The sequence below is a fragment of the Elephas maximus genome, chromosome 20 (assembly GCF_024166365.1).
Source record: "Elephas maximus indicus isolate mEleMax1 chromosome 20, mEleMax1 primary haplotype, whole genome shotgun sequence".
NCBI lineage: Eukaryota > Metazoa > Chordata > Mammalia > Proboscidea > Elephantidae > Elephas > Elephas maximus.
In genome coordinates, this window is record NC_064838.1 from 12,675,494 (window position 1) to 12,691,497 (window position 16,004).

General features: G+C 40.6%; 1 protein-coding gene across 12 annotated transcripts in view; it reads left to right on the forward strand.

The window, feature by feature from the left end:
- Positions 1-16,004, forward strand: part of SLC25A26 (solute carrier family 25 member 26) — a 150,929-nt gene that overhangs the window by 17,668 nt on the left and 117,257 nt on the right. For 11 of the 12 annotated variants that reach the window (XR_007514477.1, XM_049863227.1, XM_049863234.1 and 8 more), the window contains 2 exons: positions 53-209; positions 5,555-5,664. Coding sequence is in view for 11 of the 12 variants with exons in the window: in XM_049863227.1 (XP_049719184.1) it covers positions 53-209; positions 5,555-5,664 (267 nt within the window). In the remaining variant the exon portion in view is untranslated. The remainder of the gene's footprint in view (positions 1-52; positions 210-5,554; positions 5,665-16,004) is intronic. The other variant, XM_049863232.1, reaches the window with a different exon arrangement.

Consider the following 16,004-nt stretch of genomic DNA (forward strand, 5'->3'; position numbering starts at 1 on the left):
CCTTGTTTTTCTTTTTCTCCCCCCTTCTGTTTTTTTTTTTTTCTTTTTAAAGGCTGGTGGGGTAGCAGGTGTCACCGTTGACTTGGTATTATTTCCTCTGGATACCATTAAAACGAGACTACAGAGTCCCCAGGGATTTAATAAGGCTGGTGGTTTTCGTGGAATATATGCTGGTGTTCCTTCTGCTGCTATTGGATCCTTTCCTAATGGTAAAATTATATTGATATTTTCACTGCTATAAACCCAAGATAATGGGATTTGTTTTCAGAATGGTGTTTGGTATTACCATACACACATGGACGCACACACACGTGCACACGCACACGCGCACGCACACACGCACACACGCACACACGCACACGTGCGCACATACGCGCACACACACACTTCCTCATGTGTTGTAGTTTATCTTTAAGTTTGTTTTCTAATTGTTACCCCATTCCTTTTGAAGCAGCCAGTGCTGTAGATTCTATTCCAGTATGTTTGTAATAGAAAAAATATGCACAATCTTGTTAGAATGGTTTTTCTCATTAAAATTTCTAGTTAGAACCCTTAAAGTGGTATTATAACGTTGTTTGCAATCCCTTAGAGCAGTGATTCTCGGCCTTGCCCCCACATATTGGAATCTCTCAGGAAGCTTTAAAGAATAGGATGTCTGTGTCTCACCCCCAGAGGTTTAAGTGGTCTGGGCTGTGGCCTGAGTATCAGGGTTTTGAATAGCTCCCCAGTGATGCCAGTTTGAAGCTGAGTTTGATAACCACTGCTTGGAGAGTCTTGTGGAGCAGGTGAACCTAAGAGTCATTACGTCTTTCTATCTTAAGTAAATTGCTTTCAGATGATGCAGTCATCCAGCCGCCTCCTGGGCCTCTCCTTCCCAGTGTTTTGTTTTGGTTCCGAAGTCTCATTATTTGACTTATGGCCCTCTTATTCTGTAATCAATGTCATCTGTTTCATTTCATCCATTTGCTGGTACACTTTTCCCTGATACTTATTTTAATAGTTTACTGATGCTTCTTGTGGCATTCCAAATTAAGCAAATAAAGAAAAAACCCTTTGCCACACAAAACCACTGCTCCGAAAGATTCTAAAATTCTAGGGTTTGCTTTTTTCTCAGAATAATTCACGAGAATTTCTTTCACGTTAACTTCAGCATTTATGTAAAGGTTTATAGTGTGAAGAGAAAAACTGTTTCCATTCTTTTGTTCTCTCTCCCCCTAGTCCTTAGCAGCCCTTAGAACAGCAAACTGTTTTGAGGTTATCCTTGAACTTCTGTATTTTTTAATACTTTCAGTAATCGATTGTAACAATTATAACAAGTTATTGTTGAGCACCAACTCCATACCACACATAGCTCCTATTGGAGTCATCTGATCACCTGAAGAACTTAAAAAAAATCCTGATGCCTGTGTCCCATGCCCGAAGATTTGATATTACTGGTCTGAGGTGTGTCTTGGGCTTTGGAGTTTTAAAAAAAGAGAATCCCCAGGTGGTTCTAGTTTGCAGGCAAGTTTGAGAACCTTTGAACTAGGGAATGGAAAGGATTTTGTCACTAGGTCTCTATCTTTGGGTCACTCGTTTTAATGTTGTCTCCCTCATTTGCACTCATCATTCTAAAGTTCTTCTCTTACATACTGCATATAAAAATTATTGTTGGTAGGTGTAATATTTATATATATCATTACCCATTGCTATTGAGTCTATTCTGATTCACAGCGACCTTATAGGACAGAGAACTGCTTCCTAGGGTTTCCTAGGCTGTAATCTTTAGGAGAGACGATTGCCAGGTGTTTTCTCCTGTGGAGCTGCTGGGTTGGTTTTGAACTGCTGACCTTTTGGTTAGCAGCCAAGTCCTTAACCACTGGGCCACCAGAGCTCCATATATATCATTAATATTATTATATTTGTATTATATATAATCGTATTTATTATGGTACGTATTATATTCCTATTATATATTGACATAAATATGTGTTTGTGTATATATGTATTTTATGGAAAATAACATGCACCTTCTATGTTTGTCAATTGCTTTCTCCCCCTGTGAGCTATTTTTGTAAGTGTACTATGCTAATTTTTTTACAGCAACATATAAAAAATTGCAGTAGCAGCACTTACAAAAGTACCTTGCGGGAAGAAGAAACGATTGGCAAACAAACACAGAACCAAAACCCGTTGCCATCGAGTTGATTCTGACTCATAGCACCCCAGTAGGATAGAGTAGAACTGCCCCACAGAGTTTCCAAGGAGCAGCTGGTGGATTCGAAATGCTGACCTTTCTTTAGCAGTCGAATGCTTAACCACTGCACCACCAGAGCTCCACAAATGTAGAAGGCACATGTTATTTGCATAAAAATGTAGGATATAATAGATAGAAAAATAGATACCTCAGTCATTGAGATCATAGGACTGTTTCAGATTGTTGCCAGCAGGAGTTTAGATATAGAATGTGGTTTTGAATTTTTGTGGAGTGGGACAGCGGTATTCTTCTAGCTTTGTTTTTCTTTTTTTGCTATCCACAAAATTTCAGTGAATGGGAGATGCTGGAGGCAGCCACAATGCCAGGGTTTCAAAAGTGGCTTAATTGTTTTTTGGCAAAATTTTGGTAATTGGAACTTTTCTATGTAGTGCCTTTTTTTCCCTTTGTTATTGGTTAAGGTGCTAGTCTCGGTAAAGTGCACCGGTACAATCATCAGTGTCTGGAGGCTTTTTGAGAATGTATTGTGCAGGGGCAAGGGTTAGGGATGGAGGACCTGAAGGTTGAACCAAGAAGAAGACCAAAACCAAACCATTGCCATAGAGTTGATTTTGTCTCATAGCGACCCCATAAGGATAGAGTAGAGCTGCCCTATAGGATTTCCAAGGCTGCAAATCCTTACTGATGCAGACTGCCACATCTTTATCCCGCAGAGTGGTTGGTGAGTTTGAACCACTGACCTTTCAGTTAGCACCCAGGCACTTTAACCCCTGTGCTGCCAGGCTACTTTGAACAAGGAGAAGAAAAGACCCTTATTTAGGAGCCTTGCTTACTATTTAGAAGGGAATGTAGAAAACTGTAGGTTTTTTTTTTCTTTAGGATTAGAAGAATCTTTAGGTATCAGATAGCCCAATTACCACCCCCTCGACACACAATTTCATTGTTATAACTTGCTCAGAACGCTATTGTGCCATCATTTCCAATTAGCATCTATTTCTTGGACGTGACACAGCAGGGTTTGGAGACTGTCTTAGTCATGTAGTGCTGCTAGAATAGAAATACCGTGAGCGAATGGCTTCAACAAACAGAACTTTATTCTCTCACAGTCTAGTAGGCTAGAAGTCCAAATTCAGGGTCTCAGACTTTCTGTCTGTTGGCTCTGGAAGAAGGTCCTTGTCATCAATCTTCCCCTGGTCTAAAAGCTTCTCAGGTACAGGGACCCCAAAGAACGCATTATGCTCCTGGTGCTGCTGCTTGGTGGTATGAGGTCCCCCTGTCTCTTTGCTCGCTTTTCCCTTTTGTATCTCAAAAGAGATTGGCTCAAGACACGATCCAATCCTGTAGATTGAGTCCTGTTTCATTAACATAACTGCCACTAATCCCATCTCATCAACATCATAGAGATAGGATTTACAGCACATAGGAAAATCACATCATATGACAAAATGGTGGATAATCACATAATACTGGGAATCATGGCCTAGCCAAATTGATACACGTGTTTTTGGGGGATGCAATTCAACCCATGACAGGGACTTTACATTTCTAAAGGACCTTGTATATTACAAAAGTTGCAGTAAAGCCAGACAAGATTCTGGTGGTTAACCCTGGGAACCTAAAAGCTTTGAGCACTATCTTTCACCCTTGTCTCATGGAGAGTGGGGGGGTGTAGCAGTCAGAACTTATAGATGAATGCAGTTAGAAATACAGCTGTACATTCAGTGAGTGGGCTGAAGTAGGAAAAGCTACAAGTGGGAGTAAGGACCTGTGTTAATATAAAACTGCTTGAATTAGCAGTTACCATATTTTTATGCAAATAATGCGTGCCTTCTAAGTTTGCCAACAGTGCCCCCCCTGCCCCGTGAGGTATTTTCATAAGGCTGCTAAGTCAATTTTTTTTACATGTTGCTGTAAAAAAATTAGCATAATACACTTGTGAAAATACCTCAGGGGGCGTGGTTGGTAAACAAACATAGAAGGTGCACGCTATTTGTGTAAAAATATGGTACTCATCTGTGGACGTTGTGTCGCCTCATTTGGCGTGGTGTTTATTTGTTGGCAGCTTGAGGATGTTTACAAGCTTGTTAACTTTAACTTTGGAGGACTGATTGTTACTATCAAACTGCCTGCAGGAGTGTTTCAGACTGTACTGTGACATGTTCAAATGCCCTTCAAAAGATGAATTTGTCATTCATTTTATCTTTCGTGCCTTATCATTTTTGGAAGTGATAAACATCTTTTGATTAACAGTACACGGAAGGTCTTAAAGCCCTCATGTCCAGCTCAGATTAGTTCATGATAACAGGGGCAACTCTTCGAGATTGCTATTTTCAGTTTTAATTAAATAGTTGATTGTTTCTTTGATGTAAGGGTGAGTTGATGTAGTAAAAAACAGCCATGGTTGCTTTGAGGAACCAGCAGTAAAACAATGGAATGATATTTTTTGTAGGTTAAAGTGTATGTTTGCCGTTTTGACCTGTTTTTTATAAATCAGTGTGGAGTCCCTGGTAGTGCAGATTGTTCAGCACTCGGCTACTAATTGAAAGCTTGGCAGTTCAAACCCACCCAGAGGTGCCTTGTGAAGAAAGATCACAGCCATTGAGAAAACTGTGGAACACAGTTCTGCTCTGAAATAAATGGGGCCTCCATGAGTTAGAATCAACTCAGCAACAACCAGATAATTGGTATATCTAATTCTTTCTTTTATGACCACCATGTAATGATATCCCAAACATCATTACATGGTGGTCATAAAACAAAGAATCAGATACACGGATCCAAAATCCACTGATCACAGATCCAAAATAGGGTATGGATATTGAACGCCGTACCCTTTTCCGGAAAGCTTACTAAAATGTTAAGTGACTTGTCAGTTGTTGCTATTGTGTGCCCTCAAGTTGGCTCCGACTCATAGCGACCTATATGACAGAGTAGAACTGCCCCATAGGGTTTCGTAGGCTGTAACCTTTATGGGAGCAGGTCACTAGGTGTTTTCTTCAGCGGGATGGCTGATGGGTTCAAACTGCCGACTTTTTGGTTAGCAACCAAGAGCTTAACCCCTGTGCCACCAGGGCTCCTGACTTGTCAGTACAAGGTGGTGAATACTAGGTTAGCTGTTAGCGTCCCTCGGGGCAGGGATCATGTCTTCATCTTTGTAAGTCCAGGGTCAGGTGCATAATATGGGCTCAGTAAATTTTTAAAGAGTGAGGGGATAAAGAGATGTGTTTAATTGTTTATCTGTTATCTCACAATTTAATAATTAGAGTTGTACTTCTTTGAGAAATGTCATATTTCTTAATAGTTTAGACTGTGAAATACATGTTTAGACTTTGTGAAAGACTGGCTTGTTTTAAATTTCAGCTGCTGCCTTTTTTATCACCTATGAATATGTGAAATGGCTTCTGCACACTGACTCATCCCCGTATTTGATGCCCGTGAAGCACATGTTGGCTGCCTCTGCTGGAGAAGTGGTAAGTAACGAGTTATGTATATAAAATACTTCAGAAATGCAAAACATGCATATGTCTTTGGTACAAATACTACTTTATTTCATTTAAAAAAAAAATTTTTTTTTAGTTATGAAAGTCACATCCCAGTGAGTGTAAATGGGTTAAATGTGAGAGTTAAAAGATAGTCTCAGATAGGATGGAAAAAAAAGCCAGCTATGTGCTGTTTGTAAAAGATAGTCCTGAAGCATAACTATACAGAAAGAATAAAATTAAAGAGATAGAAGAGGAAAATATGCATGTAAATTGTGGTGGCTTTTTGTCGTACCAACGTAATTTGAGTTGGAACAGTTTTTCCGGGGTGGTTCCAGCTTAGGATGGCCAGAAGAGAGATTTGCACAAGATTTGTAAGGTGGAAGTGAAGCAGCAGCTGTGTTTAAGTTCAGAAAGTTGGCCTAAGGCCAGGCGCTGCGGAGCTCATACGTGTTATCACTGATCTGTGCTGGCCTCTATCAGCAGCCTGCAGCTCCTCCAGTTCCCCGTGGACCTTCTCCTTTAGGATTTTCCGTATCCTGGGTCAGGTGTGTGGGCTTATCCTACCATTCCCCACATTATCAAAGTTGGTGAAAAAGAGATGTGGGCTCTAGTTTGTCCTTGCCCTTCCCCGCTTCAGGTCATCTTTCCTCCTGATTACCTGCCTTGCTGCCCTCTGTCCCAGCACTAGATACAGAGGCAACAACTCTACACGAAGTGCTAAATCAGTTGCCACAATTGCTGATCAAGTCTTTATACTTAATTCCTATTCTTATCACTTGTAAAGGCTCTGCTTCTCTGATAAAAGTGTTTACTTTTTTGATGGTGTTCTTTGAAGCGCAAAAGTTTTAAATATTGAGGATGTGCAGTTTTATCTTTTACATTTTGGTGTCGTTTTTAAGAATCCTTTGCCAAATCCAAGATTATGAAGATTTACCTCTGTGTTTTCTTCTAAGATGTTTATAGTTTTAACTCTTATATTTAGCTCTTTGATCTACTTTGAATTAATATTTGTATATGGCCTGACGTAAAAGTCCAATTTTATTCTTTTGCATGTAGATATTCAGTTTCCCAGCACCATTTATTGAAGAGACTATTCTTTTCCTATTGATTGGTCTTGGCATCCTTGTCAAAAAACTGACCATAAATATGAGGGTTTATATATGGACTTTCAGCTTGATTCTATTGGTCTGTATGTCTATCCTTATACAGCACTTCATGGCCAGATTACTGTAACTTTGTAGTAAGTTTTGAGATGGGGGAGTGAGTCCTCCAACTTGTCAGATGTCCTTTTATAGTCTCTGATGCCCGTTGTCATCATTGTTAGGTGCCATCGGGTTAGCTCTGACTCATAGCGACACTGTGTACGACAGAACAAAACACTGCCTGGTCCTGCGGCATCCTCGCAATTGTTGCTATGTTTTGAGTCCATGGTTGGAGCCACCGTGTCAATAATTCTTGTTGAGGGCCGCCTTCTTTTTCGCTGACCCTCTACTTTATCAATCCTGATGTCCTTCTCTAGGGATTGGTTCCTCCTGATAACATGTTCAAAGTACATGAGACAAAGTCTCACCATACTTGCTTCCAACGAGCATTCTGGCTGTACTTTTTCCAAGACATATTTGCTTGTTCTTCTGGCAGTCCATGGTATATTCAGTATTCTTCATCAGCACCATAATTCAAAAACGTCAATTCTTCTTCGATCGCCCTTATTCACTGTCCAGCTTTCACATTCATATGAGCCAACTGAAAATACGATGGCTTGGTTCAGATGCACTTTAGTCCTTAAAGCAACATCTTTTCTTTTTAACACTTTAAAGAGGTCTTTTGCAGCAGATTTGCCCAGTGCAATGCATCGTTTGATTTCTTGACTGCTGCTTCCGTGAGTGTTGATTGTGGATCCAAGTAAAATGAAATCCTTGACAGTTTCAGTCTTTTCTGTTTATCATGATGTTGCTCATTGGTCTAGTTGTGAGCATTTTTGTTTTCTTTATGTTGAGGAGTAATCCGTACTGAAGGGTATGGTCTTTGATCTTCAGCAGTAAACACTTCAAGTCCTCTTCACTTTAAGCAAACAAGGTTGTGTCATCTGTGTATCGAAGGTTGTTAATGAGTCTTCCTCCAATCCTGATGCCCTGTTCTTCTGCATATATTCCAACCTCTCAGGTTATCTGCTCTGCATATAGATTGAATAAGTATGGTGAAAGGATACAACCCTGATGCATGCCTTTCCTGATTTTAAACCACACTGTATACCCTTGTTCTGTTCAAATAACTGCCTCTTGGTCTATGTACAGTTTTCTCATGAGCACAATTAAGTGTTCTAGAATTCCTATTCTTTGCAGTGTTATCCATAATTTATTGTGATCCACACAGTCAAATGTCTTTGCATAGTCAATGAAACAGAGTTATACATCTTTCTTGTATTCCCTGCTTTCAGCCAAGATCCATCTGACATCAGCAGTGATATCCCTTGTTCTGCATCCTCTTCTGAATCTGGATTGAATTTCTAACAGTTCCCTGTCGATGTACTGCTGCAACCACTTTTGAATTATCTTCAGCGTTTTACTTGTGTGTGATATTAATGATACTGTTTGATTATTTCCACATTCTGTTGGATCGCCTTTCTTTGGAATGGGCACAGATATGGACCTCTTCCAGTTAGTAGGCCGGGTAGCCATCTTCCAAATTCCTTGGCATAGACCAGTGAGCATCTTCAGTGCTGCGTCTGTTTGTCGGAACACCTCAGATGGTGTCCTGTCAATTCCTGGAGACTTGTTTTTGGCTAGTTCTGTCAGTGCAGCTTGGACTTTTTCCTTCAGTACCATCGGTTATTGATCATATGCTACCTTCTGAAATGGTAGAATGTCGACCAATTCATTTTTGGTACTGTGACTGTATGTATTCTTTCCCTCTTCTTTTGATGCTTTCTGTGTTATTCAATATTTTGCCCATAGAATCCTTCAATATTGCAACTCACGGCTTGAATTTTTCCTTCAGTTCTTTCTGCTTGAGAAATGCTGAGTGTGTTCTTCCCTTTTTGGATTTCTAATACCAGGTCTTTGCACATTTCATTGTAATACTTTATCTTCTTGAGCTGCCCTTTGAAATCTTCTGTTCAGCTCTTTTACGTGATCATTTCTTCCTTTCACTTTAGCTACTCTACGTTCAAGAGCAAGTTTCAGAGTCTCTTCTGACATCCATTTTGGCCTTTTCTTTCTTTCCTGTCTTTTTAATAACCTCTTGCTTTCTTCATGTATGATATCCTTGATGTCATTCCACAACTCATCTGGTCTCCAGTCCTAAGTGTTCAATGTGTTAAATCTCTTCTTCAGATGGTCTCTAAATTCAGATGGGATATACTCAAGATTGTACTTGGGCTCTCATGGACTTGTTCTAATTTTCTTCAGTTTCAGCTTGAACTTGCGTATGAGCAATTGATGGTCCATTCCACAGTCAGCACCTGGCCTTGTTCTGACTTAGGGTATTGAGCTTTTCCATCATTTCTTTCCACAGATGTAGTCGATTTGATTCCTCTGTATTCCATCAGACGATGTCCTGTATGGTTGTCATATATGTTGTTGGAAAAAGGTATTTGCAATGAAGAAGTAGTTGGTCTTGTATAATTCTTTCTTGTGATTGTCTGATTCAGATGGCCAATACCAGTCCATTTCAGCTCACTAATGCCTAGGATGTTGATGTGTATGCATTCCATTTCATTTTTGATGACTTCCAATTTTCCTAGATTCATACTTCGTACATTCCATGTTCTGGTTGTTAATGGATCTTTGCAGCTGTTTCTTCTCATTTTGAGTTGTGCCACATCAGCGGAGGAAGGTCCGAAAAGCTTTTCTCCATCCACATCATTAAGGTCGACTCTACTTTGAGGAGGCAGCTCTTCCCCTGTTGTATTTTGAGTGCCTTCCAACCTGAGAGGTTGATCTTCTGGCGCTATACCAGACAGTGTTCCACTGCTTTCCATAAGGTTTCATGGGCCCGTTTGTTCAGAGGTAGATTGCCATGTCCTTCTTCCTAGTCTGCCTTAGTCTGGAAGCTCCGCTGAAACCTATCTGCCAAGGTGACCCTGCTGGTATTTGAAATACTGGTGACGTAGCTTCCAGCATCACAGCAACAAGCAACAGACAGGCCACCACAGTCAGACATAGTGACAACCTTAAAAGGAGAATTGATGAGCAGTGGTGGCACATACGTTGAGGGCTTTACATGTTATTTCTTAATGTTGACTTTTAATGATCTTAAATTTAGTTACTGTTCAGTGTGCTGAAAAGTTGACCAAATTTATGAAATTTATGGAAATTGTGGTTCTAATGCCCCAGTAATCTTTGAACTTTCTTTAAAAGCTTCTTGAAGCCATTCGATATCAACTTTCTCAGTAAATGCTTGAGAAATGTGTGTATTACATACCTTTTTCCTGTTTTAATAACTTGTTTCAGATTCACAGACCATAGGCTTTTGTTTTCAGATTCATACAAGTGTGGTTGCTAACAATAAGAAAAACAACAGGTGAACTTAGGAGAAATGAATTTTCATAGAGAAAATAAAAAAGAATAGAAAACGAAAACGTTTATAGCTGTCAGTGGTCAGTAAAGGTACTTTCTGGCCCTTGAGTACAGAGGTCCAGTTATTGTGCAGCAGATTTGCTTTGATATAAGATGATGATTGTTACGTTGTAAAGAGGTTCCTTAGTAACAACGTTTTTTGTTGGTGTTGAGCCTGTTCACAGTTACTTTTGTTGTAGTGACTGTAAGTTTATGAAAGAAACTTAGAAACACAGGAACAGGACTGCATAATAACCATTCCCTGTAGCAGCAGCTTGATTAAAACTTAATGATGAATCAACAAAACTATAATTACAGCCTTCTACCTTTAGTTTGTAATTTGGAATACAGTAAATCGATCAAATAAGATTTAATATGTAACAACAGCAAGAAGAGCCCCATTTGTGCCATTTTTATCAGGACGTTTGCTGTACCAGATCTCTAAATCCCTCCTTCAGTTATTTTAACAGCTGAGTTTTGATCACACAGAAAAAGCCCTGTGAGAAGTAGAATCTATGATTAGAGCAGAAGGTTTAGGGTGGGTTTCCTTCAACACTACAGATGCTGTGACATTATACTGGGAGTGAATTTTTTTTTTTTAAGGTATTAAGAGTTGGCTTTTTCCTACTTCTGATGTTACTCATATTATTTGTAGAAATGAAAGTATGTTGAAATTTCTTTGTTGCCAAAAGCAGCTACTTTGAATTTTAATGTGTGTGCATGGGTGACGTGTGGATTTCCACACACACGTGTGGGCCATTGTCCTTGTCAGATGTAATTTTCAGTTTGGAATAAGAAAGCTAGTGGATGAATTTTCTGACAGCCTCTAACCACTCTTCTGCAAGTGTGGCCCAAGAAGCACCCACTTCAACTTTACAATCAATTGCCTGGGCAGCTGGTTAGAGATGCCGATTTGGGGGGATGGCACTGGGGGCCCTTCATTTTAAACAAGATTCCTAGGTGATTCTGGTGCTCACTGATATTTGAGAACCACTGGTCTACGAATATTAAAAAAAAAAAATTTTTTTTTGGTTACACCCCAGTAGTGAATATTTCTACAGAATTGGCTGAAGCAGTCCCGTCTATATAAGGATATTTTAGTAGGTGCAGAACACTAGGAATGCCACAAACAGATCAAAAGTGTGATTCCTTTTGTTTGTCTCAGGATTATATATTTTTAGATTTACTAAAAATCCTAGCTTAACAAACTGGTTCACTTTGAGGGTGACAGTATACTCACACGTACAGGTTGTACTAAAGTTTGAGTGTCACACCCTGCTGTAATGTTTTCTTCAAGGCCTAGTAATGAAGCTAACGTATGCATGGTACGCTTTGGCTACTCGAGTCACTTGAAAGGTCAGTGGACCTACTTTGTACCAAAGCGCATTTGGGGGCGTGTTTGAGGTATTAGCACATAGCTTAAGTGGGTCATTTTAAGTCAGCGTTCCTACAAACTTGGCTGCTTGGATAGCTGCACCGATGCTGTGAGGTGCGACGTTGGCTACAAAGCACCATGTGTGTTAGCTGTCGCTGTGTTTTCCCTGGTGGGGACTTAAGCTGTTCTGTTTATGCTGTTAAAATCATGCTTTAAAAATGTATTTGTAGTGGTTTTCGTGATCTTTACTGGTCTTTTCTAAGAAGAACCACTAACCAGGTAATAGAATAAAGGTTGACAGAGTTTGAAATGCATTTAATCTTTTGAATTAATCATGATAGATTTTAAAATATGAATTAATCCAGGTAAACCCCCATTTGCAGCTATGGTAGTACTTTGCCAGACCCTTGTGCAGGACTGTGACTGGGGTGCGGGCGATGAGTCGAATGGGAAATAAGATGGCTGCCACCGGGCCTGGTGAGGCCTAGCTGTGAGAGCAGAAGGAGCCCACCGTAGTACTGTGGATGGAAACTGCTGGTATAGAAGGATGAGTGGAAGTAGAGGTGTACAGGTATTGGCAGGACTTTGTCATACAGTTAGAAATGGAAACAGCTCTCAGATGCCTACCCGCAATCAGATAAGCACTTTTTTCTTTGATAATCCAAGCTTACACCTGTGCTCAGGGAGCTTTTACCTGTTCTCCTGTCTGTCTGTTTTTCAGTGCGCCTGGGAACTACCAGGGCATTAAGTGTGCAAGGCAGACAGACTTTTTAAGTCCTTATTAGGAGCCTAAACTATAAAAAAAAAATATAAGAACTATACAAAAGATTATACCAAGAATATGAAAAATAATCTGCTTACCATTGCCATTCTTAAAACCCATTCGTTTCCTACTCTTTTCTCACTTGGACTCCTTTGATTCCTTTTCTACAGGCTGCTTTTATTCAGCCTGCCCTGGATTCCTCTACTGTTCTCCTTGTCCTTGACTGGCAATGTGGAGTTAGATCTTAAGTCCTTAATATGGTCTAGGCATTGAGAACGAAATGACAACGTACTGCGTTTAAGGGGCTTGCAATCTAATGAGGGAGACCCAGGGTGGTAAATCGGAATCGACTCGACAGCAACAGGTTTTGTTATGTGTTTAGCTCTGTTGCTAGGTGCTAAGAAATACAGAATAAGAAATTTTGATTCCTGCCTTTGAGGAGTGTGCATACAATACACTGGAGGCATTTATTAAACAACCAGAGACTACTTTGAGGACCTCTGTAAGAAGGCAGCATGGTAGGATCACGTGTTGTCAGGTTCCACAGATCAGTGTTGTAATTATGCCTTGTCCGTGTATTTGCTTTGTGTCTGTAGGCAACTTACTTAACCTCACTGACCTGTTGTTTTCCTCAACTTGAAAAACAGGGTTAATGCTACCCTACTGACAGGGTTCTTGTGAGGGTGAAGTGATACAGTGCTGGACAGTGCCCAGCCTAACATCTACACTTTAAGTGCTCAGTTAATGGTGGTTCCCTTACCATGTCACACAATCTGCTGTGTGTGGCACGTTTTGAGAATTTTATAGTTTGCGGAGAGATACTACTTCAGAAGATGAAGAAATCAAAGCTCAAAGAAGTTTAGGGACACGCTCACGGTTTCCCAGCGACTCTGGGTAAAAAAAGACCATTGCAGAATGAATAGATACTTCTCTCTGTGTGTTTCTAGCAGCAGCTGTATGTTCTGTTTTTATGTAATATTTCAAAAATGCCTTCACTGATGTAGGAGCGGAGATGAGAAATGCATTGTTTTTGTGTTCTATCGAGCCAATTTCGACTCACAGTCATCCTATAGGACAGAGGAGAACTGCTCCGTAGGGTTCCCTAGGCTGACATATAGGGTTCCCTAGGCTGACATGTTTATGAGAGCAGATTGCCAGGTCTTTTCTCCTGCTGCAGAGCAGCTGGTGGGTTTGAACTGCCGACCTTTCAGTTAGCAGCTGAGTGCTTTACCACTGTGCCACCAGGGCTCCTTGAGAAGTATATTACTGTACTTGGGTCATACTAAGAATTCAGATCACTCTGGGTTCCTTTAAAATAAGAAAAGGTCAGGATTCTAAAATATGCTTTTAGTTACTGGGCAAAGTAATGACCCTCTCCCCACCCCAGAGATGTCCATGTCCTAATCCCTGCAACATGTCTGTGTTACTTTATATGGCAAAAGGGACTCTGCAGGTATTATCAATTTAAACATCTTGAAATGGGAAGGTTTTTGAATATACCAGATCACAAGGGCCCTTATAAAGGGAAGCAGGAGTGTCAGAGCGAGAGAGAGATTTGGGCTTAGAGGTGGAGGAAGGAGCCGCAAACCAAGGAATGGAGGCAGCCTCTAGCAATGGAAAAGGCCAGGAAACAGACGTTCTCTTAAAGCCTTCAGAAGGAACACATCTCAGCTGACGTTTTGATTTGAGCCTGGTAAGACCCATTTCGGATTTCTGACTGCCACAATTTTGAGATAATAAATTCATATAGTGTCAAGCAGTAAGCCTGTGGTACTGTGGTACAGCAGCCTTGTTGTTGTTGTTGTTAGGTGCTGTCCTGTCAGTTCCAACTCATAGTGACCTTAGGCACAACAGAACAAATACTGCCCGGTCCTGTGCCATCCTCACAGTTGTTGCTGTCCTTGAGCCCGTTGTCATAGCAACTGTGTCAGTGCATCTCATTGAGGGTCTTCCTCTTTTCTGCTGACCCTGTACTTTGCCAAGCATGATGTCCTTCTCCAGGGATTGATCCCTCCTGATAACAAGTCCAAAGTATGTGAGATGCAGTCTCGCCATCTTTGCTTCTAAGAGCGTTTTAGTTGTACTTCTTCCAAGACAGATTTGTTCGTTCTTTTGGCAGTGCATGGTATGTTTTATATCCTTTGCCAACACCACAGTTCAAAGGCGTCTGTTCTTCTTGGTCTTCCTTATTCATTGTCTAGCGTTCGCATTCATATGAAGGGATTGAAAACACTATGGTTCGGGTCAAGTGCACCTTTGTCCTCAAGGAAACATTTTTGCTCTTCAACACTTTAAAGAGGTTTTTTGCAGCAGATTTTCCCAGTGCAGTGCGTCTTTTGATTTCTTGACTGCTGCTGCCACGGGTGCTGATTGTGGATCCAAGTAAAACGAAATCCTTGACAACTTCAATCTTTTCTCCGTTTATCATGATGTTGCTCATTGGTCCAGTTGTGAGGATTTTTGTTTTATGTTGAGGTGTAATCCACACTGAAGGCTGTGGTCTTTGATCTTCATTAATAAGTGCTTCAAGTCCTCTTCACTTTCAGCAAGCAAGGTTGTGTCACCTGCATATCACAGGTTGTTAACGAGTCTTCCTCCAATCCTGATGCCCCGTTCTTCTTCATATAGTCCAGCTTCTCGGATCATTTGTTCAGCATACAGATTAAATAGGTATGGTGAAAGGATACAACCCTGAGGCACACCTTTCCTGACTTTAAACCAATCAGTATCCCCTTGTTCTGTTCGAACGACTGCCCTTTCATCCGTGTACAGATTCCTCATGAGCACAGTTCAGTGTTCCAGAATTCCCATTCTGCACAATGTTATCCATAATTCGTTATGATCCACACAGTCGAATGCCTTTGCATAGTCAGTAAAACACAGGTAAACATCCTTCTGGTATTCTCTGCTTTCAGCCAGGATCCATCTGACATCAGCAATGATATCCCTGGTTCCGCATCCTATTCGAAATCTGGCTTGAATTTCTGGCAGTTCCCTGTCGATATACTGCTGCACCCGCTTTTGAATGATCTTCAGCAAAATTTTACTTGAGTGTGATATTAATGATATTGTTTATAATTTCTGCATTCTGTTGGATCACCTTTCTTGAAAATAGGCATAAATATGGGTCTTTTCCAGTCAATTGGCCAGGTAGCTGTCTTCCAAATTTCTTGGCATAGATGAGTGAGCACTTCCAGGGCTGCGTCCATTTGTTGAGACATCTCAATTGGTATCCCATCAATTTCTGGAGCCTTGTTTTTCACCGGTGCCTTCAGTGCAGTTTGGACACCTTCCTTCAGTACCATCAGTTCCTGATCATATGTTACCTCCTGAAATGGTCGAATGTCAACCGATTATTTTTGGTATAGTGACTCTGTATTCCTTCCATCTTCTTTTGATGTTTCCTGCGTTGTTTAATGTTTTCCCCCATAGAATGCTTCGGTATTGCAACTCGAGGCTTGAATTTTTAATTCAGTTCTTTCAGCTTGAGAAATGCTGAGCATGTTTTTTCCTTTTGATTTTCTATCTCCAGGTCTTTGCATATGTCACCATAATACGTTGCCTTCTTGAGCCGCCTTTTGAAATCTTATGTTCAGCTCTTTTACTTCACCATTTTTTCCCTTGGCTTTAGCTA